Below are 23729 nucleotides of genomic sequence, written 5' to 3'. Positions count from 1 at the left end.
AACGATTTTTAAAAGATATATTTGACAAAATTGCACAAATCTGCACTGATAAAACAGCAAAAGATTAACAAAACAGAGCACTTGCTGTTTACCTCTGATGCCGGCCATGTTGAAAATGTGACGTCAAGGCAGTTTCGTAAACAGATATAGAATATTTGTTCAAAACAGCAAAAAGGGTGTTTGCTGTATATATTTCATATATGTTATAACTTTACAAACTGTTTTTCAACATCACTGATCCATTCTTTTGTAAACACATTTCGAAACTAAATAAGATACTTATAAAGTAAGAACCAAATAACGGCGAATCCGGATTCCGAATCAAACGAGAGGGCATATTGTAATTATACATGTTTGATTAATAAATCAAACCCTCGACTATCTTCTAGGAAGGTCAAGCAGAAATGTACTACTGCATGGTATAAGTCGCCGGAAGATTTTTTTCAGGCCTTATTCAAAAGTCGATGTTTTATGAGATAAAAATGTTCTGAAAATAAGTGTAAAAGACATTTCGAGTGAATATGTGAACGACAACTGGATAATAGTGCAATTCAGCATTGTTGAACAATTATTATCCTGTGTTATCCAAATCTAAAAAGCTTGCAATGTACGATGAACATCTTCAATACTGAAGACTATATGACCATACACATGTATTGAATACACAAATTAATTCATTTTTTGATTAATATTCTGACTGAGAATATATACACGTATGTACGTGTACGTAAGCTTACAACTAAGCTGTATGATGAGCGTGATGAAGTTTCAATTTCCAAATTGTAAATTTCCCATTTCTAGATAGTAACATCCATGCTTTCCCTACCTACCGTGTTTATATGTTCCAGTTGATTAGGCAGGCAAAGATTTGTTCTCATTATCACCATTTCAATGACTGTATCGATGTTAATTAGGCCAACTGCTGGAAAACCTGACAACTGAATTTCGAAAGTTTATGGTCAACACCATGCTCTCATTGGGAAATATTCTAATTAATTTTAATACATATGTATACCACGACGGCCGTGTTCGAATATGATGCTGATTATGATATATCTATTGGTAATTTGCGTAGTGGGTGTCGAGATGAAGACGCTTACACTTTCGGAACAACTGGTCTTATTCTCTTCCTTTTACTTTTAATGAAAATCCATTTTTTTATATTTTTTTCACATTTTTAGTCTCGCGTTCTGTTAATTTAGAGATTATAGTTGCGGTTTTATTTTCAAATCTAGTACTGTACTGAATATCTGTTTTCTGCTGTTTTTTCATCATTGATATTTTTTCGTTGTCTTCGTTTATTAATTAGTTCTATTTTTTTTTTCGTTTGTTCATATCTTAGTTCACTCTTTAATATTCTTACCATTTTTTGAGAGATTGGATATAATGATAAATCTTTTCCTAACTGTATTCCGGATCCATGTTGCCGTTCGTCGATTCATCTTTTATAATACCATACAGCCATTTTGTGACTGAAGAGGACGTGGACCTCGCGTGAATATTTTATTTAAAAATATAAAGATGGCAGAAGGAACAAAGTAAGTATTTGCTTCAGAAATTAACCAAGAAGAATAAAATCTTTAAATTGACGGAAAATTAAGTTTACATCGACAATACTTTTAAACATACGCCGTTCTAGATTGTTCAATTTCCCTGCGTCATGACCGGTTTCGCAATGAGACGGGGAAACCGGGTGAAAAATTAAAATGATATTAGGATTGTAATATTTTGTGTTACAAGAAGGCCAGACATAACTGATATATTGATTTCATGAATATAAAGAAAACTAAAATGGAAGTTTATGTGAAGAAATAATAACAGACGCGATTTTCGGCTTTGTTCTGTCCAGGCAAGTTTCATGTGGATTGGATCTCCGCAGTATCGATTTGCAGACGACCAAAGTCAGCTGTTTTTCTATGTTGGCTTTTGAACACTATCGACGCCTGAAATATCATCTGTAGTTGTATGTTTAAATTACGAAAAGTCTTTTATTAGCTATGATTTTGGAATTTCATTTTGTTCCAAAAATATAAATTGACCCATCGCTTTTCTTTGTTTATTTTTGTAAACGGTGACGTCATATACAATTTTGACTGCTTACAGTGAACGTGTCGTCACGACTATTACGAGATTTGATTCAAATCCGCTTTGTCATACACTGATATATAAATGATGACGACTGAATCACCAATCAGTATGGCAGGATTAGTATTACAGTGCATTTGCAGCACAACTTGCATTAGAATATTTAGAATATGCCTCCGAGACATGAAAACCGACCAGCTGATAATCTGAGGTAAATGGTCATTTAATGATAGAATTATGTGTTGGCAGATTGATCAGAATTATGTATGCTGTGTTAAATTTAACATATGTTCAGAACTTTCAAGGGAAAATAAGAGTTTAAGACATTGTGATTTTGCAAACGAGTAAATTTGGGGTTTCAATATCATAATTCCTGTAGACTCCATATTTTTTTTTTTTTCACATATTTTCTGGTATTTTTAGAAGATTTGAAAGCCATGATATGTCATTAAATGAAAACTGGCTAAACATGTACAAGAGTGATTAAATTATTATATAATTAAAAATAACCATTAATATTATGAAAATCAATAAAAGATGATGAAGTCATAGTTTTATGAAGAATGCACAAGGGATAGTAAAATAGAACAGAATATTGTCGGTCTTGGCTTTCCAAGGCAGTTTTTACTCTTGCCCAGATTTATAAATAATGAGCAGTAAATCAAATGTTCAATGAGATTCTAATTATATAAATTAAATTTTAAATTAGAAAAAAAATACAACATGCAGTTGGCAATCATTTTTTCTTTCATTTCCAGTGATGATTTGGCGACAGCTATCCTTAAGCCAAAGGAGCGGCCAAATCGGCTCCTTGTTGAAGAAGCTATAAATGAAGACAACTCAGTTGTATCACTCTCCCAGGTATGTATAAATTCATTAAGGTAACTCCATTATCATCATTGCATTTCAAAAATGTAGAAATATATCACAAATCTCAATATTAAAATCAATATTTTGTATTACTGCTTTCATTTTCCTAAGAACAGTGAAGAAAGTTTTCTTTATCCACTGGTATTTTATGTAGATGGTTTTACCTTATCCATGATGTTTAAACATACTTATCCACCAAAAACCCAATCATACAATTATTTCCTTGAAACATAATGCTTACAAAGTTGATATCCAATAAGTTGAATCCAAGAAATGTTACATAATGTGGAATGTTTAGGAGAATACAAAAAGTCTTGGGAAGAAGTAATATGATTGGTTTATTTTGCAGACTAAAATGGATGAGCTTCAGCTCTTTCGTGGAGACACAGTCCTTCTGAAGGGCAAGAGACGTAAAGAAACTGTATGCATTGTGTTGTCAGATGATACAGTTACAGATGATAAAATCAGAATCAACAGATGTGTCAGAAACAACCTTAGAGTACGGTTGGGGGATGTTGTCAGGTAAACTTTAAAAGGAATATAAACTGATACAAGGGCTCTGGGAAATTAGACTGGTGTATATGATATCTTCATAAAGAATAGTTTAAAAGTGTTGGTAATAATAACCAATATCTCTACAAGAAGGTCCCAGTTCTGTGGTATGGAACGGGAACTAGGATGGATACCAATTTATGTTAAAACAAAAGTCCTAATCATGGAAGGCAAAGTATATTAAGAACAGATAATGAGTAACAAAGTTAAGACTACTGAACCCACTCCATAAACTTAAATCATTTAGTTACATCATAAGTGAATAATGAAAGTTATAGCAGGTTACAAAAGATACAGTGATAGAACATTTTCATTTTAAAATAATAAGTGGTACTTCGTATTAAACCACAATTTTTTCAAAGTCAGCCATGCATAAAAAGTTAACCTAAGCTCTTCCAATTTTAGTATCCAGGCCTGCCCAGATGTTAAATATGGAAAGAGGATCCATGTTCTACCAATTGATGACACAGTGGAAGGACTCACCGGGTAAGTTACTATGCCATTCAATTTGAGGAAAATGGATATTTATGTTAGTGATATGTTTTTGACAGTGATAAATATAAGAAAATGTATTAGTATCCCAGTTAGATTTCAGGACTTGGTATATCTCAATTTAATGTTACAGCTTGGAATATCTCAATTTAATGTTACAGATGATCTTTTCACAGCCCCTAGTTAGCACCCTGTACACATGTCAATTCAGCAGGCAGTTTTCTTTAAAAAAAATTCTGGCAATCTCATACCTCTATTTCATTTAGGTATAGACAGGAAGGCTTGCATGAATTGTTTTTATCATAGGATAGGCATATTGTTATCCCAGCAAAATGCCAGGTTTTAAAGATAAAAAAAAAATAATTGAAAGCAGTGGTTTTAATTTTATATGTTCATTGCTTAAGTCTTGATTGATACTTTTCTTTTATTTAGAAATATTTTTGAGGTGTACCTGAAACCATACTTTATGGAAGCATACAGACCCATTAAAAAGGGAGATATATTCCTTATCCGTGGAGGCATGAGAGGAGTAGAGTTCAAAGTGATTGCAACAGACCCTGATCCATACTGTATTGTAGCACCAGAAACAGTCATCCATTGTGAAGGGGAACCTGTAAAGAGAGAGGTAAGCCTTAAAGACTACTTCATTTTGATGAAGTGTTCCCATGAACCTTTGATTTCTTGAAACAAAATTATATTGACATTAAATTTTTTGACCAAAATAGTGTGTAATAGTGAAAAGCGAAAAAAAATGTTATGGCAACAATTCTATATGCATAAGTGAGAGTTGATTTTAAAGGATTTAAATTCATTTGCGTCTGGTTATATTTGCTTAAAATCATCTTTTGAGAATGGATATGAATATTTAATTTCTCCCATAACATTTGAAATTTACCTCATTGCATCTGTCTTAGTATTGATGTAACTTGGGTTACTCTGCTGAATTTCATTTACATTTTAAGTCTCACTGATAAGTTAAAAGAAGATTCATTTATATATACAAGTTTAAGAAGAATTGTTTCATTCATATATCCCAGATTCGCTTTCAATGCTACATGGTCATGTATTATACTTCCATCAATGATGCAGCTATGGTTGAAATGCTAAATAAATATTGTAGTAAAATAAATTTGACTGGATATCAATTTTTTTCAGATTTAAGAAGAAATCTGACTTGCCTAACAAACAAAATATATCGGTGATTGTCTGATTTTATATATGTGGTTTTACAGGAGGAAGAGGAGGCTCTTAATGAGGTTGGGTATGATGATATTGGAGGCTGCAGAAAACAACTTGCTCAGATTAAGGAGATGGTTGAGTTACCCCTGCGTCATCCACAGCTCTTCAAAGCTATTGGTGTGAAGGTATGTATTGTGGACATTATGACTTAATTGCAAGTGATATTGATTAAAAAACTTTATAATAGTGATAGCATGTTTTTTGAAGATCATAACTATAAGAAATAAGAGTAAAAATCATGTTTGGAAGTCAATACTCTTAAATTCTAAATATATTAGATATCAAAGGTCAAAATAACTTTTAGATAGTTGTTAAGTAAATGTTATATTTAATCAATTATCAAAATAAATTTTTATGTGAAAAGAAATTTTGAGAGTAGTAAAACAAATCTGACTTACTGATGTCATGATTTGAAATATGCATATTTCGTTGAACCAATATTCTAAATAAATGTGTTGCTTGAAATATGGTCAAAGAGGTCATGTTTTGGAGTTGTACTTTTAGCCCCCACGAGGTATTCTGCTGTATGGACCACCAGGAACTGGTAAAACTCTCATTGCTAGGGCTGTGGCTAATGAAACTGGTGCCTTCTTCTTTCTCATCAACGGTAAGGAACAGAAAAAGAGGTTTATAGTGGAATTTTTAATGAAACAATTTTATAATATTTTCAAATGAAATCCATGGAAGATAATCAATACTCTTTACATGTTATTTATGTTGATAGTTGATGTGCACATTGTTACATTGCTTTATGTTTAATTTATGATCATATCTTCATGTATGTCTTAAAGACATGTTGTGTTTTAATAATGATAATGATGATTGATGTAAATTATTTTGTTGATTTTATTCTACAGGTCCTGAGATTATGAGTAAGTTGGCTGGAGAATCTGAAAGCAATCTCCGAAAAGCCTTTGAAGAGGCTGAGAAAAATGCACCTGCCATTATCTTCATTGATGAGTTGGATGCAATTGCACCAAAAAGAGAAAAGGTACCAAAGGGATATCTTCATTCACAGCTTATTTTTTGCAGTCAAATTTAAATTATAAACCATTGTTTGGTATCAACTGTTAGTTTTAGAAGTTTTTTATAGTATTATTAAAACATCAATTAAATTCATATGCAAGTAATATCATATTTTCATTGCTATCATTCAGAAAGTATGCAGAAAAATTCTTTTTACTCTTCAAATGTCAGATTTTCTTCAACAGTGCTATAACATTGTTTCATAACAAATGACATGGTTTTGTAGACACACGGAGAAGTCGAGAGGAGGATTGTATCACAGCTTTTGACTCTCATGGATGGTTTGAAACAGAGATCCCATGTCATTGTAATGGCTGCTACTAACAGACCAAACAGCATTGATACAGCTTTAAGAAGATTTGGTACGTTCATTATTAGCTCACCTGGACCGAAGGTCCGGTGAGCTTATGCCATGGTGCGGCGTCCGTCGTCCGTCGTCCGGTGTCCGTCGTCCGTCGTCCGTCCGTCAACATTTGCTTCAAATCGCTACTAGTCAAAAAGTTCTTATTGGATTTTGACCAAATTTGGTCAGAAACATCCTTGGCAGAAGGGGATCAGATTTTGCATAAATGGTGACTCTGACCCCCAAGGGGCCTGAGGGGCGGGGTCCAATAGGGGAAATTGAGGCAATTCCTTTAAATCGCTACTAGTCATAAAGTTATCAATGGATTTGAACCCAATTTGGTCCGAAACATCCTTTGGGGAAGGGGAACAGATTTTGCATAAATGGTGACTCTGACCCCCAAGGGGCCAAAGGGGCGGGGCCTAATCGGAAAATAGAGGTAATTCCTTCAAATCGCTACTAGTCATAAAGTTATGAATGGATTTGAACCCAATTTGGTCAGAAACATCCTTTGGGGAAGGGGAACAGATTTTGCATAAATGGTTACTCTGACCCCCAAGGGTCCAAAGGGGCGGGGCCTATTGGGGAAATAGAGGTAATTCCTTCAAATCGCTACTAGTCATAAAGTTATCAATGGATTTGAACCCAATTTGGTCAGAAACATCCTTCAGGGAAGGGGATCAGATTTTGCATAAATGGTGACTCTGACCCCCAAGGGGCCAAAGGGGCGGGGCCTAATGGGGAAATAGAGGCAATTCCTTTAAATCGCTACTAGTCATAAAGTTATGAATGGATTTGAACCCAATATGGTCAGAAACATCCTTTGGGGAAGGGGAACAGATTTTGCATAAATGGTGACTCTGACCCCCCAAGGGGCCAAAGGGGCGGGGCCTAATGGGGAAATAGAGGTAATTCCTTCAAATCGCTACTAGTCATAAAGTTATGAATGGATTTGAACCCAATATGGTCAGAAACATCCTTTGGGGAAGGGGAACAGATTTTGTATAAATGGTGACTCTGACCCCCGAGGGGCCAAAGGGGCGGGGCCCCATATGGGAAATAGAGGTTATTCCTTTAAATCGCTACTAGTCATAAATTTATGAATGGATTTGAACCCAATTGAGTAAGAAACATTCTTTGGGGAAGGGGAACAGATTTTGCATAAATGGTGACTCTGACCCCAAAGGGGCCAAAGGGGCGGGGCCTAATGGGGAAATAGAGGTAATTCCTTAAAATCGCTACTAGTTATAAAGTTATGAATGGATTTGAACCCAATTTGGTAAGAAACATTCTTGGGGGAAGGGGAACAGATTTTGCATAAATGGTGACTCTGACCCCCGAGGGGCAAAAGGGGCGGGGCCCCATATGGGAAATAGAGGTAATTCCTTTAAATCACTACTAGTCATAAAGTTATAAATGCATGTTGTAAACTCAGAGAGTCTGGACTTCATTATTTCTTTAAAGCAGTTGGGATCCCCACGCTATAACCATAAATAGCATTGTTTGAGGTTAACAAACAAAAGGAATTGAACATGAACATTATTTTGACATTTGGTCAAATCCAACCAGGTGAGCGATACAGGCCCTATGGGCCTCTTGTTTTTTGTATTCAAATACATTTAGAATGACCCAGTTTTCTTCCTTTTAGTCGAACATGATGGTAAACTGTTCATATCACTTTTTGTCGGGTCCTCACTCCCTGAATTTAGTGACAAATCAATTTGTAAAAAAAAATGCTATTTCTCATTTATAACTGCTTTGTGGATCCTGAAGGAATTTTTATGGAGGCGTTTACGCCTGCCATATTACAATCACCTACGAGTTGTGACGTCACAATCTCTCACTTTCATTTTCGTTATATTTCCTTTCACAGTTCATTTTGTAGTTTCTTTCGGTTCATATATGATGTAGTTGAACTATATATACATTTATGAAAACTATCAAGACTACAAATAAAGTTTTATTACATGAAAAAAAGTATATTCAGTATAAATTTCTCTTCGGCGGAAGCCCGGAATTTGAGACCTCTGGTGGTAATTTCTGTAACTAGGGGTAATGATTCGCTTATTAGTTCCATCTATGAGGCACGTCATTGTAGTCCCTCATTCAAAGTAGATGTGCATAGAAATGTATTAACTGTGCTGATAATTTTGTGAACATTTCAGGAACTATTTTGAATAAACAATAAGAATAATGTCTTGTAAATATCTACACCTGCATCGATTTTTGCAAATCTATCGAAAATACTGATTGAAGGGAGATAACTGCGAGATTCTGACGTTACCTTACAGAGGACACTTGTTTAACTACTAGGAATAAAGACGGTTATCAACCAAGCGCAAACAAATTCCCGATTTTCATAATACCCTCCAGGTTTTTGCTAACAACATTTCTTTTGTTTACAACTTGGTAGTTTGTTCACGAGATTTTATGAGATTTGGTCCGATATTTAGCGATCACGTGTTCCGTCTGTTTACGTGAGCGAGCACTCTGTCAAAATGGAGGCACGTGGACACGGGCTTCACACGAAGCATCAAAGTGTGATGATTGTCGCTAGAAATTAATATCTATCATCATGAATTAAAGGCAAGTTGCTTACAAAGTTTAAATCTGTTTGTTGACCCACTGAAATAAGCGTTTGTTTATTTAGGACGAAACTGTTTACGATAAGTTGTTCAAGCCTGGCCAGACCACAAAATCACAATATCTACTGCGATTATAGTCCGAATTTTCTGACGGTCTTGTTATATACTATATGCAGACTTTAATCAGCTTTAAGGCGATATCAACACCAGAACCCTTCGGATTACTGCGATAACTGATCGAAGTCCATGTGTTTCAAATCTATGAATCGGTAGACCTACGTGATGGCGTGATGGAATTCGATCGTTTATTTTTTAAAACTAAGAAAACTGGCACATATCTGTCGTGGTGGTCATTTGTGCTGTACCTTCCCCGACAGAGACAATATACAGAATCTGGATTTTTGTGATAAGGTTTACTGCAGTAGCTACTCGCACTCGTAATATATATGAAAATGCTAAATTATTATTGAACCAGCTTGTCTTATTCATATATTATTCAGCTCACGATTCAACCTTTTCAAATGTTTTCATGTAATATATATATATACATTTGTATGCACCAAGCTGTGAAATGTTTGTATTACATAGAATATTTAAACAATACAAAGTAATTGTAGATTAACAAAATGTATACCAGTTGCATTTTAACCTATTACATGTAGTCAGAGACATATATACAGAGAGATTGGCAGCTCTCTATTTGCCCTTGTGTTTACATAGTGGCCCCTGACCTTCCCACAATCCTTTGCGGTCACTCGGTTCAGTCTTCACTAGACGCCATATTGGAGAAAACCTGAAAACCAGACACATAATTATCGATAATTTCTATTTGAAATCATCACCAATCCAATTATGTGCTTTAATTTTATTAATATCAAAGTGCAGAAGTGTCATCAATATGAAATATATCACAATTTGCTGTCCAAGTGTTTGTATTTTGAGTATGAAAGTCAAGCACAACGCAGGAAAGATCGGCGGGAATCTCCAATTTTCGAAAAGTCCCTACAATTTTCGAAAAGTCCCTATGGGGTTTTCGAGAATACGGATAAATGACAACAATGTGCATGATAATCAAGACCACATTCCATAAGTATGATAGTTTTTGGTTAATGTGGTAACTTTTGTAGTGGCCTAGATAAAACAATGTGCTTTTTGTGTGCGTTTAAAATTGACAATGTTTTGGTCGGACGTAATGGCTGCTTAATTACAAAACTTGGACATGTCGAATAGGACCCAATGGATTTTAGAAAATACGGATAAATGGCAACAATGTGCATGATCAATAAGACTATATCCCATAAGTTTGATAGTTTTTTGTTAATGTGGTAACTTTTGTAGTGGCCTAAATAAAACGATGTGCTTTTTGTGTGCGTTTAAAATTGACGATGTTTTGGTCTGACGTAATGGTGGATTAACCAGAACATGTCGATTAAGTTCCAATACTACGATACACACATGCGCATAGCCCGATTTACCTGCGCTCGCGTGTGTTTGATAGGAGACAGGACGCTCTCGATAAGGGATATGCTTGAGTGGTCACGAATAAAGGGAGCCACTATCTGTAAGGGGAAATAGCGATGTTACTAATCTCTCTGTATATATGTCTCTGATGTAGTACAACTTTTTGTTGTTTTCATGTAAAATGATAAATACATGTATGTATATCTATTGGCAATCGATATAAAATCCATATAATATAAGACTTTCTCAAATATCAATATTCCTCATAACTTTCAAAATAAATCTATATTTGCTTTTGAAATTTCATTAAAAATGTTTGATTTTCATGTCATGAACAAATCCCTTAAAATGCTCATCAATCTCCTTATTGGTCTCCAGAAAGTGTGAAAATAAATGAAACTTTTTTGTCAATAATTCTATTCATTATGAATTCATGTATAACCATTTAGATTTCTTCCAATGTTGACCTTTAAAACTATATATATATATATACAAGCAACAATCTGTGGGATGTCAAATATGGAAGGCTATAGCTGTTTCAGGATAAATTGCCAAAAATGCTTATAAGTACTGTTTCTTATCACTGATCACATATATTGGGTTTTTGACTATTATGTGTTGTTGCTACTTAAGTGTGAATTTTTTTCGGCTTAAGTGATAATGTATTTCTTTGTACATCGCGAGAGTTTAATTCTCCTACATATAATATTGACTCTTACAAAAAGAAGTTGAGTGATCATGAGTGGTTGACTACGAGAGGTATTTTATCAAATCTCGTATTTACCATACTGATTGCTCATGATCATATTTCATCCGGCCTAGTAAACTCTAGAAAAAACATCTTAATTTATGAAAGTAGCTAACTCCTTTAATGTATGTGTAAAAATTAAGTATATATATATATCGTATAAATTAAAACATCAAACTTCTAATATGGTAGATATGAAACATACATTTAGGCTGACTGCCTGATAATATAATACAATTTGTACAGAGTTTACAATCCTTTGACATTCAGCTCATAATATACACCATTATAATTTGATCTGTCATCATGCGTCGGTCTTCTTCTTAAGACCAAGATATCGCAGAATGGTGTACAAAAGGTTCTTAAGCTGTTTTATTAAAATTGTTAATTTCATGGCCCCCTATGTGTCGCATTCTCCCTAGGGAGAGGATACATTTTACTATAGTTTATATAGGAAACTCATCACACATATTTTAGCATAATTTGTTTCATTGGAAATTGGAAATTGGTTAGCACGTGGTTAGGGCAAACTTTTCTCAATGATATATTGTCAGAGAATGTCAAGGCCAACGACTTGTTATGGGTTCGAATGTCAAAAATAAAAATCTTATATTGATTATTTTTTTCATTTCATATGAAAGAACATAGTCCACTGAAACAGAATGTGCATATTTTATTGTCATCAGATAAAAATATGGCAGAAAGATATGGCACTTCTCCAGCCAAAATAAAAAAATAATCCAAAATTGCAGAATAAAGATTTCTGCTCTTTTATCTATAATATACACATGAAGGCTTGATGTTTGGCGCATCGATAACGTATGGCTGGCTACAAATGTTATACTTATATTTGACCTTGACCTTCATTCAAGGTCATGTGGATCAAATGATGAAGAAAATTCAAAGTTCTTTCAAAATTATTAATTTGGGTCACATTTTAAAGAATCAGCCCTTTTAAAGGTGTGTGCAATGTATCAAGGTCAAATAATCAAAATGACGCAGATATGGCACTTTTAAAAAGAAATTCCTACCAAAATGAAAAAAATGACCCAAAACTGCACATACACACGAAGGCTGGATATTTGGCAAACAGATACATGTAACATGTGTGACTGGCTACAAATATTGAGTTTATCTCTCTGACCTTGAACTTCATTCACATTTTAAAGAACCGGATCTTATGAAGGTGTGGGAAGTTTCAAGGGCAAATTATTAAAAATGATGCAGACATGCCCTTTAAAGAATATTTTCTTGCCAAAATCAAAAATTATCCATAAATTGCAATTCAATTGTTGGCTCAAAAGGGGTCAATTTGGCTCAATTGACATAAATAACTTCTTCTCTGAAACTAAGCAATCGATATAGCTCATACTTGACTGGTAGCATCGTTTTGGGTAGGGATTCAAAATTGTAAAAATGGTGGGGTTGACCCCCGGGGGGGGGGGGGGGGGGGGGGGGCAGGGTCAAAAGGGGTCAATTATTGGTTTCTCTGAAACTAAGTTATGGATATAACTCACATTGGTGTGGTAGCAATCCCTATGGGGTTGTAACCAAAGTCAATTTCATTTCATGGATTAATTGCACAATTAAAACCTACATTCATATGGTAGCATGGTTATGGGGTGGGTATTCAAAATTGTACGAATGTTGGGGTTAACCTCCCGGGGGCTGAAGGATGGGACCAAAATAGGTCAATTTGGCTAAATTGACATTTTTAGAATAACAATAAACCAATGTACATGTACCCATATAAAATGCTCATGATATATTGACAAATAAACTTAAGCATCATTCTTGTTTCATATCTCATAAAACCAGGTGAGCGATACAGGCCCTCTGGGCCTCTTGTTTTATCTGTGAAACCATTCAGATCCCAACTCCATGATCTTGCTGGACACCAAGAGATAACACAATCCTGATGTAAAAATAGGCCCAGGGTTCTTTCCCCACCCCAAGGGCCTTGTACAATCATATTGAATTGATATCAAATATGAAAGTTTTCTTCAATATTTTGCATGTAAAACGTTGTATATTTACATACAGTACCTATAGCTACTAGGCTATTATCTACATCTTGGTGGTAAATTAAAAAGCAACAAATCACAAATCACAGTTTATTTTTAATATTGCCATTGGATCTATTAAAATAGATGGAATTGATATCTAATTTTGAAATAATTGTCCTTAAAAAGGAGCTCTTTGTTGAAAAAAAGTGTAATAACTTTTAAAAGCCGTCAATCTAATTTTGATATTATTCTAAGATCAAAATAGAAAGGAATAAACAATTTTGTTTACAAGATATTGAAAGACATTGCACACTTTCAACAAAAAAAGTAGCAGACGCTCCTTGTATTTTCAATACATATCGTGTATTGTTATAACTTATCGAAATGCATATCATATTGTTTCGACATTTCTAATACCCAGGCCTATAAAATATAAGTTTGTTTTAAACACATAAATGCAAATTTTGAACTACTTAAGTATAAAAGATGGTTTAAAGTATGAATGTTTATGACATGTACCTAAGTAGAAGTTGATTTGAAAAAAAAAAAAAGTTCGACTTTTTAAGTAAAGGTTTGATTGAAATAAGAAATGTTTAACTACTTTTAGAAGTAGGTTTGCAACTTTTAAGATGGTTAAAACCATTATGTACATCGGAACAGTCTAAGCCATTACATTCATCAGGACTGTGAAAACCATTATGTCCGGTTGGTTTGACACACTTAAGTGGAAATGTTTAGTCATGTTGATATCAGTTTAATCTGTATTCTTGCTTTATTTCAAATATCTCCTTTTACATTTGACTAACGCCTCCTACAGTACTTTCAGTACTTTGATTATATAACTGCTCTTCATGCTCAGTGATTTTGCATGCTTCATCTGAAGTGAGTTTGAAAAACTTAAAAAAAGTAATCTGGTTATACCATCATAAAACTGACAAATAAAAACAAATGTTGTTTATATATCAGTTGATTCTTTTGTCTATAGGGCGATTCGACAGGGAAGTTGATATAGGTATCCCAGATGCCACAGGACGTTTGGAAATCCTACGCATCCACACTAAGAACATGAAGCTTGGTGATGATGTAGATCTGGAACAAGTTGCCTCAGAGACCCATGGACATGTTGGTGCAGATTTGGCTGCACTCTGCTCAGAGGCTGCCCTTCAGCAAATCCGAGAAAAGATGGATCTCATAGACTTGGAAGATGACACCATTGACGCAGAAGTGCTGGACTCTTTAGCTGTTACCATGGAAGATTTCAGGGTAAGTAGAGTGCTTATCATTGATAGTTATTTGTGGCTGTCTCTATAATATTCAAATTATAAATGAAATTGAGCTATCTAGGATATATCTGATTCTAGTTTCAAACTAGGGGGAGATAATCAACTAGTATTAAAATGTAGAAGAGCAATTCTTTACAAAAAACTTAGGGGCTGGTGGCCAGTCTAGGATATTCCACCCAAGTAGGAATTCCATATGATGCTTTTTATAAAATTTTCACAGAAGCGTCTACTGATGTTCTTAAGGAAATCATACAACTCAATATACCATATTAAACAAGCATATGATATTTATTTTAATTTGAATAAATTCTATGAAGATCTTACTAGATAAATCCACAAGCGTTAGACTCAACAGGTTGCATTTTATTACCAACAATATTTGTATATTTTAAAAGTCAACAAGGAATAATATGTGAGCAGCGTGCCCAATAATTTGCATAAAATCTGTGGTCCAGTGATTCAGGTCAATGTACTATATTTACTATTTAGGTTGTTTAATTTTATAATGGCCGGGGTTATTCCCACCAACTTTGCTTGTCAGAACTGACCACAGAAAAGATGTTTTGATGCTCATGGTAGTTTTAATCTTTATTTGGGAGAGTCCTTGAAAGGTACAGAACAGCATAATTTTTCCAACTTGTGCAGAATATCCTTTACAGGAAAGACAAGCACTGTTGTATTGAGTAATAAACCAGTAAATAAGTTGAATTTTGTGTTGAACTTATTAAAACAATTTTTTTTTGTCGCAGTGGGCTTTGGGAAAGAGCAATCCAAGTGCTCTCAGGGAAACTGCTGTGGAGGTACCAACTGTTACATGGGAAGATGTTGGAGGTTTGGAAAATGTCAAAAAGGAGCTCCAGGAATTAGTTCAGGTAAGGCAAAAATAATGTTGTATTACTTTGAATTGTTAAACGTGATATGGGGATTTATTAAAAAGAAAAAGAAGGTGTCTTTTTAACACAGAAAAATCTGATAACAACTGCTTTATGAAAATAGCTAGTTTGTTTTTATTATAAGTTGTAATGTGATGAATTGCCTCATGATAATAAATTTCTGACACATCTGATGTCATTGAGATTTAAATTGCTGTATCTTATTTCAGTATCCAGTAGAACATCCGGAGAAATTCATGAAATTTGGTATGACACCATCAAAGGGAGTACTCTTCTACGGACCACCTGGGTGTGGTAAAACACTGCTGGCTAAGGCCATTGCTAATGAATGCCAGGCCAACTTCATCTCAATCAAAGGTCCAGAACTCTTAACTATGTGGTTTGGAGAGTCAGAAGCCAACGTCAGAGATATTTTTGATAAGGTAAGAGTACAGAACATAAAAGAGATATTACCTATGTAGAGAAAAAATCCATGACCCCCAGTAATTCATGAAATCTAGTATGAAATGTATGGAGTGCAAGGTTTATGGAACAGTTCAACACAGAGGACAGTTGTAACTCTTATAGTTTGCATATATATCCATACATATAAGTATTGCTTAACCCTTTGCCACATGTAAGCGCCTTTGGACGCCTTTACCCCTTGCCACATGTAAGCGCCTTTGGACGCCTGTGTACGATCTCCATGTAAGTGCCTTTGGACGCCTGTGCACGATCTCCATGTAAGCGACTTTGGACGCCATGTTGACTTTGTGTTTTGTATCGTAAATCACATGACTAATAACAGCGCCACCTATATACCGACCTTGACATCTAAATAAAGAATGACCGAATTGTCGACCAATGATATTTGTCCACGTATGTTACTATATAAAAACATGAATAAATTAACCGAGAAGTGGAGTAACCGTTCCGTGTGAGTAGCTGCGTAGTAATGGCGGCACCTATGGACATCAGCAATATAATTCGGGACATATTCGCCGAGGACGACGATGACTATGAGTTCGATGGGTTCTCACCAGAGGATGTTGAATCAGACATTGATCTCAATGAAGTTTTAGATAATTTGCCAGAAAATGAATCGGAAGATGAAGAAGATCCGGCAGCAGGCCGACTTCCACCAGGTAACAATCGCGAGGCCGGTAACGATGGTTGGACCTCGGATTTTTCGCCAATTAATGTGAGTGATTTTAATCGTCAAACTGGACCCAGTCTCCCTGCCGATTTCGATGTAAATACAGCGGCACCTCTCGATTATTTCCTGCTATTTTTTAACGAAAATCAGTTCAGTAACATTGCTAGACATACCAATAACTACTCACGATGGAGACTTGAAAACGAAAGTAGAAACGATCCAAAATGGAGTGACACTGATGCAGCCGAAATCAAAGCTTTCGTCGGAATAAATATTCTGATGGGGGTGCAGTACATGCCCAAGATAGAAATGTACTGGTCTTCAAACGATCTTGTCAGTAATGCAGGGGTTAAAAATATAATGCCATGTAACAGGTATCAGAAACTCCATCAGTATTCTCATGTGTCAGACAGAGAGTCAGAACCACAGAGGGGAAGTGCAAACTATGATAAACTCTATAAGGTGAGAGAAACAATAGATCATGCTTCAGAGACCTTCAAATCAAACTACAACCATTCAAAAAACATTTCCGTTGATGAAGCCATGATTAAATATACAGGACGTCTGTCTATCCGCCAGTACATGCCCGCTAAGCCTATAAAACGCGGAGTTAAAGTTTGGATGAGATGTGATGCATCAACAGCATACCTGTCAAGGTTTGATGTGTATCTTGGTAAACAAGATGGTCAGGTACAGCATGGTTTAGGATATAATGTGGTTTGTAAACTTTGTGATGACTTGCATGGCAGAAACCACCATGTGTACTTCGATAATTATTTCACCAGTGTGAGGTTGTTAGAAGATCTTTTGGTCAATAATATATATGCATGTGGCACATGTAGAACAAACCGGATAGGATTTCCTGCAGTGTTCAAAAAACCGGGGAAAATGCAGCGGGGTGACTACAAAGTCCTTCAGAAAGGAGAATCAAACTTAATAGCAACGGTGTGGAAGGATAAAAAGTCTGTGAATCATCTTGCTACTATGTGTGACCCCGAGAAAGAGGTTCGTGCTACAAGGCGTTCTGGGGCTAACATACTGGATCTACCCCAACCTGAAACAGTACAATTATATAACAAATACATGGGAGGTGTAGACAGGCATGACCAACTTAGGATGGCCTATGATGTTGGCAGGGCTTCCAAAAGATGGTGGCGGTACTTGTTCTGGTTTTTGATTAACTGCGCCATTGTGAATTCTTTCATTGTGTATGATATGGTTGCCATGCGTCAAACAACAAAAAAAAGGTTTCGTCATCTAGATTTCCGTTTGGAACTGGTACGTGAGCTGGTAGGTGGCTACACCTCGAGGAAAAGGAAATCTAGGGAGGTAGACAATCCCGGTATGGTAATGCAAGAAAATGTGGGAGGGCACATAAACTGTAGAATCCCAGGCCCAAAGCGTAGGTGCCGTTACCATATCTCTGTATTAAAGACATGTAAGGTAACTGTCTACGGCTGTGAAATTTGTGGTGTACATCTCTGTAAGGACAATTGCCATAGGCAATACCATACCCAGTATAAGTAGGTAGGTGTGAAAAGTTAAAATAACAAATAACAAAGCAAAAATACCATGTTTTATTGTTTATTTGAATGAAAGTAGCATTAAGAATGAGTCTTTATGCTTTTTTGACTGTTTTTAATATGTCAAATTACAAACAAAGCACACCATTGTAAACTTGGATTATTGCTTAAAAATGTTTATTACCAACTGAAAACTCTCAAATCATTAAATGACTTACAAAATCCATGTTTAAAATAGCATAGCAAAATTCAACCTCAAACATCAATTTGTGCATTGGCACAGTGCACACAAGTCACAGGTGCTGCAACAATGTTCGAATGAACATTGTAAGTTTTACTCACCGGGTTCAGTGCACTGTTATGTATAGGCTTGCATGTGGCAAAGGGTTAAACTATATATGTATCAGTACTAACAGGGGAATTAACTCCTACAAACTATACTTGAATGTAGATCTGACGTTAGATTGGAAATCTTTTTCTTGGGAGGTAACAATTGAAGAGTGTTTCATATGATATCACATTTAATAGAATTTCAATTTTACTTCAGACTCTTATCACACCTTTCATATCTTATGATATTTAGCAGTGTTTTTCTGAATGGCGTTATGATTAGACAATTCTTTCCATCATTTGTAGCGTACTTTTTTGGTCAATGTTGAATAGATAGGGGATTTTAGTTCTTTGAAGTGCCTTGGTTTTCCAATAGAAATATTTGATAAATTAACTGTATGTACAATGATAACTATTTATCCTTAAGGCACGATCTGCTGCCCCATGTGTCCTCTTCTTTGATGAGTTGGATTCCATAGCAAAAGCCCGAGGTGGAAATGCAGGAGATGGAGGCAAGTATGATTATAAGGAACATTATGTACTTAAATCAACATGATCTGGAAATAATTTCTAATAAACTTGTTGTGAAGATACAGCTGAAGAACAATGATTTAACTCCCAACAAGAATGAAATTATTTCTGAAATTTTACAGATTGGTTTTAATTTATTTACAGGCTTGGTTCCAGAATTATAATGCAATATATATGACTTAAATAGTGGTCTAATTCTTGAAAATTCTCAAAGAATGAGGTTATGATAAAAAAAAGAAAGTGTTAAATCTACATATCACATTACCGTCTTACTGATTTATGTGAATAGGTGGCGCTGCTGACAGAGTGATCAACCAGCTGCTCACAGAGATGGACGGTATGAGTGCGAAGAAAAATGTCTTCATCATCGGAGCCACAAACAGGTTAGTTGTATTATATATTGTGACAGATACAGTGATTCTGATGACAATAATATAATTCTGAAAAAAAAAATCAAATTAAGTATACTGATAATTTATTTAGAATACTGTCAACACAAGATTTATGATAATTATCACATTAAACTTTGATTTCAGACCAGATATCATTGACCCTGCCATTCTGCGACCTGGTCGTCTGGACCAACTGATCTACATTCCTCTTCCTGACGCTAAATCAAGAATTTCTATTCTTAAGGCCAACCTAAGGAAATCACCTGTCTCCAAGGTACGTTAAAGCACGAGATAAACAAATGTGTAAGGTTTTCAGAAAATATACACTAGAATCATTGTGAATTTCCTCAATGCCTTTAACAAAATATTCATATATCAAACTACTTTGGACCACTTGGATTCCTTGTCAGTGTGTATTTTCTTAAATCATAAATTTGAACTTCAAATTGTTGCTAATGAAATTGAAATGGTTTGTTCAGGATGTTGACGTAGATTACCTAGCCAAGGTCACACAGGGCTTCAGTGGAGCTGATCTGACAGAGATCTGCCAGAGGGCATGTAAACTAGCCATCCGACAGTCTATAGAGGCAGAAATTAGGATGGAAAGGGAACGTGCCAACAACCCAGATGCAGATATGGTAAGGAAAAGTACTAATCATGTAAATAGTGTTGATATTATGGGAGAATGGAAATGTTTGTCATCAGGTTTCTGCATCAATTTTTCCTTTTTAAGGAGAATGAGTAGGATGAAAACCCTAGCAAATATCATGTTTCATATTGAATTCATGAAGAGCATCAAGAAATTAACATATGTCTGATCATAGAATAGTAAAGGCCAAAATTGTATACTGGCTTTATCAAAACAAATCAGAATACACAGATTTCAGATTTACTCTTCTCTAGGTCACACTTACATCATTAAACAAAAGGTCATTTTACAAAGTAGATGATTAAACGTGACATGGCACACATTATTTTTGCTCTAAAATTGAAGTACTTGGTATAAAGTGAATATCTGTAACTTTCTTTCACTTCAGCGAAGTAGGCAGTGGTTTACAATAATTACAATTTCAAAAGTTAACCATTACACATGAATGAAACTGTCGTGTTGTAATAGAATTCTGAAAGTGATGTTAATTGCTATAGAAAACTTGCCCAGGACCCCTGAAAAGTGGTTGTGTAAACAATCTGAAACATACAGAAAGATGAAATACAATTTCATCTGATGTTTTGAAAATCAGCAAAGTTAAACTTGCAATATAGGCACTTAGTGAGAATGTATGCAATGCCGTTCCTCTTAATATTTCTATGGAATATATTTGAATGTAACTGTGTTCCATATAATCATGATAAATATTAAGAGGGTGTATTTCATTCCTTAAATTTCTGTGTTTTGAGTTAATTCATTGTTCTATGATTCTGCTCATGTTACAATGTATTCACTTGACCGCGTTTTCTGAGTGATTTTTGAGGCCAATATTGGGCCCCATTTCCAATTGAAATAGTTTCATATCAAAGGAAAATTCCCAAAATTTGTAGTTAACTCATAAATGTTCCCTTCCCAATTCATCACTTACATCCCAATATGAGGAAACAAGGCCCTGTCTCAATCCAGTGAAAAGAAGCGTTGCAGTCAGAGGCATTTTAGTATCATACTATTTTCTTGTACTTTATGTTTGTATTTTACTTAAAGGAAACAGAGGACTATGACCCAGTACCAGAGATTTCAAGAGTTCACTTTGAGGAATCCATGAAATTTGCCAGGAGATCAGTCAATGACAATGACATCAGGAAATATGAAATGTTCGCACAAACCCTTCAACAGAGTAGAGGATTCGGAGGAAACTTCAGGTATGCACTGAAGACTCATTGGAATGGACTTATTTGCCGATTCTCCTGATTCATTTGTATTTTGTTTTGTTTTGAAAGGTCAATACAAATACAATTTTAAAGTATTCTTTATGATATTTGCATGTTGTAAAATCAGATTCCTTTCTTTTTTATGGTCAGATGCTGACATAAATGTTTCATGCTAAAAATAAATTTAAACACTATTATGTATGGAAAGCTATTACGGATGGATATCAAATTTTTGGATTTCACACAATGCTTGTTTTGTCTATGACTGTATTATTCTATTGGATTATTGATTTAATTTTGAATATTTTTTTTTAAAGATTCCCTGGACAAAGTGAAGGTAGAAATGAGCCAAGGCAAGGTGCACCTGGAGGAGGGAACTTCAATGAACAAGATGATGACGATCTCTACAGTTAAACATAAATTCATTCGTAACCAGGATGTATCCCAATGTGAACTCTGATACAAAAATCATCTTTATAACGTTATATGTAATAATATGTACATCAATACTATCACTATGATTGTGAAGTTTTTTGGTGCCGTCTTCATCACCACTTCAGTTGTTGAACATACTTTTCATTCATACAGACTTGGGATTTATTCCATCATGATGTCTTTGATGTTATTTATTCACCTTGATGAATCATTTCATGTTCAGTAAGACAATTAATCATTGGGTTTACAAGACTGCATCATTTGTTTGTAGATTTATAATTGTGTTTTCAAATAGCAATGTTACCAAGGTATGACAGAGGTGGTAGTATACAATTTTTAACAACATATTTCCGTGATAGCAACATGGTGTGTGAGATTGGTATAAAGGAATCAGAATATTCTCACAGAACCTTGCTCTGAAGAACGTATGTTTGGATTGATGATTCCACCAGGAACAAATGATTTGTTGTGTTGTTAAGGTTTTATAGACGTATATATCAAGGATTTTTGTTTCTTTGTATGGATTACCTCCCTTCAAACCTTGAAGTACAGGTTAGAAGCCTTTTGGGCATAATTTATTGTACTAATATTTCCCCATTTTATATCCAGTGTATATAGATTTGAATAAGTTGCCTAACCGACCAGGTACATACCATAGTTTATATCTGACGTTTGAAACAAATATATTTGATGCACGAGAATGAGAAGTTTGATGAATGCTTATTGTTGATACAGTAGCTTTTTTGAAGGTGAATATATACATTTATACACAGATTCCAGTGACGAGGGCTGGGATCTTAATGCTTTGTTTTGTGATGTCAGTAGTGCTATGTTATGAGAGGTTAAATGGCAAGTCCTGTCATTAATCACAGATTGTCTGATATTTGATGAAAAAAAAAAAATAAAAAGTTCCTGAAAAGAATTAAAGGTTGTTTGCTTGTTAGAAATACCAAGAGAATATAAATGTTCTTTGTTGTCTCTATAATAATGATGATAGGTATAGTTCCACTTATAAATTTATCAATGTTTTAATTTATATTTCCTTCTAGTTTGGTATTGATTAGGTCTTATGTTAGATTTGACTTGTGTTAGGTCTGACTTGTGTTAGGTTTGACTTGTGTTAGGTTTGACTTTTGTTATGTTTGACTTGTGTTAGGTTTGATCTGTGTTAGGTTTGACTTTTTAGGTTGACTTGCATTAGGTTTGACTTGTGTTAGGTCTGACTTGTGTTAGGTTTGACTTGTGTAAGGTTTGACTTGTGTTAGGTTTGACTTGCATTAATTTTGACTTGTGTAATGTTTGACTTGCATTAGGTTCGACTTGTGTAAGGTTTGACTTGCATTAGGTTTGACTTACATTAGGTTTGACTTACATTAGGTTTGACTTGCATTAGGTTTGACCTGTGTTAGATTTGACTTGCATTAGGTTTGACTTGCATTAGGTTTGACTTGTGTTAGGTCTGACTTGCATTAGGTTTGACTTGTGTTAGGTTTGACTTACGTTAGGTTTGACTTACGTTAGGTTTGACTTGCATTAGATTTGACTTTTATTAGATTTGACTTGTGTTAGGTTTGACTTGCATTAGGTTTGACTTGTGTAGGTTTGACTTGTGTTAGGTTTGACTTGCGTTAGGTTTGACCTGTGTTAGGTTTGACCTGTGCTTGGTTTGACTTAAGTTAGGTTTGACTTTCGTTAGGTTTGACTTACGTTAGGTTTGACTTTCGTTAGGTTTGACTTACGTTAAGTTTGAATTACGTTAGTTTCGACTTCCGTAAGGTTTGACCTGTGTTAGGTTTGACCTGTGCTAGGTTTGACTTACGTTAGGTTTGACTTACGTAAGGTTTGACTTTGACAGGACACAGTTTGCTCCTGTCAACTCGCCCCGAAGGTGATGTGAAATGGTGCGCCATGGCACTGGCCAGTGTACAATGCCAAGCTGC

General features: G+C 35.0%; 1 protein-coding gene across 2 annotated transcripts; it reads left to right on the top strand.

Annotated features, from left to right (window-relative positions):
- The first annotated feature begins 1421 nt into the window (after nucleotides 1–1421).
- LOC117325605 (transitional endoplasmic reticulum ATPase) lies at nucleotides 1422–22711 on the top strand. Of its 2 annotated transcripts, none has more exons than XM_033881950.1 (18): nucleotides 1422–1538; nucleotides 2844–2946; nucleotides 3305–3477; nucleotides 3913–3993; nucleotides 4432–4624; nucleotides 5232–5363; nucleotides 5743–5845; nucleotides 6096–6229; nucleotides 6491–6626; nucleotides 14393–14670; nucleotides 15440–15562; nucleotides 15793–16005; nucleotides 18999–19083; nucleotides 19392–19485; nucleotides 19639–19768; nucleotides 19974–20132; nucleotides 21188–21345; nucleotides 21672–22711. In XM_033881950.1, exons 1-18 carry the CDS (start codon nucleotides 1522–1524, stop codon nucleotides 21766–21768), a joined length of 2409 nt encoding a protein of 802 aa, XP_033737841.1. In that variant the 5' UTR covers nucleotides 1422–1521; the 3' UTR covers nucleotides 21769–22711. The 2 variants fall into 2 exon arrangements, with proteins under 2 accessions (XP_033737841.1, XP_033737840.1); XM_033881949.1 differs by lacking the exon at nucleotides 1422–1538 and adding an exon at nucleotides 2127–2296.
- Nucleotides 22712–23729: the final 1018 nt, after the last annotated feature.

This window comes from Pecten maximus, chromosome 4, assembly GCF_902652985.1.
Source record: "Pecten maximus chromosome 4, xPecMax1.1, whole genome shotgun sequence".
Lineage (NCBI taxonomy): Eukaryota > Metazoa > Mollusca > Bivalvia > Pectinida > Pectinidae > Pecten > Pecten maximus.
The sequence above is the reverse complement of the archived record's forward strand: the minus strand, read 5'-3'. Positions and strand labels throughout refer to the sequence as shown.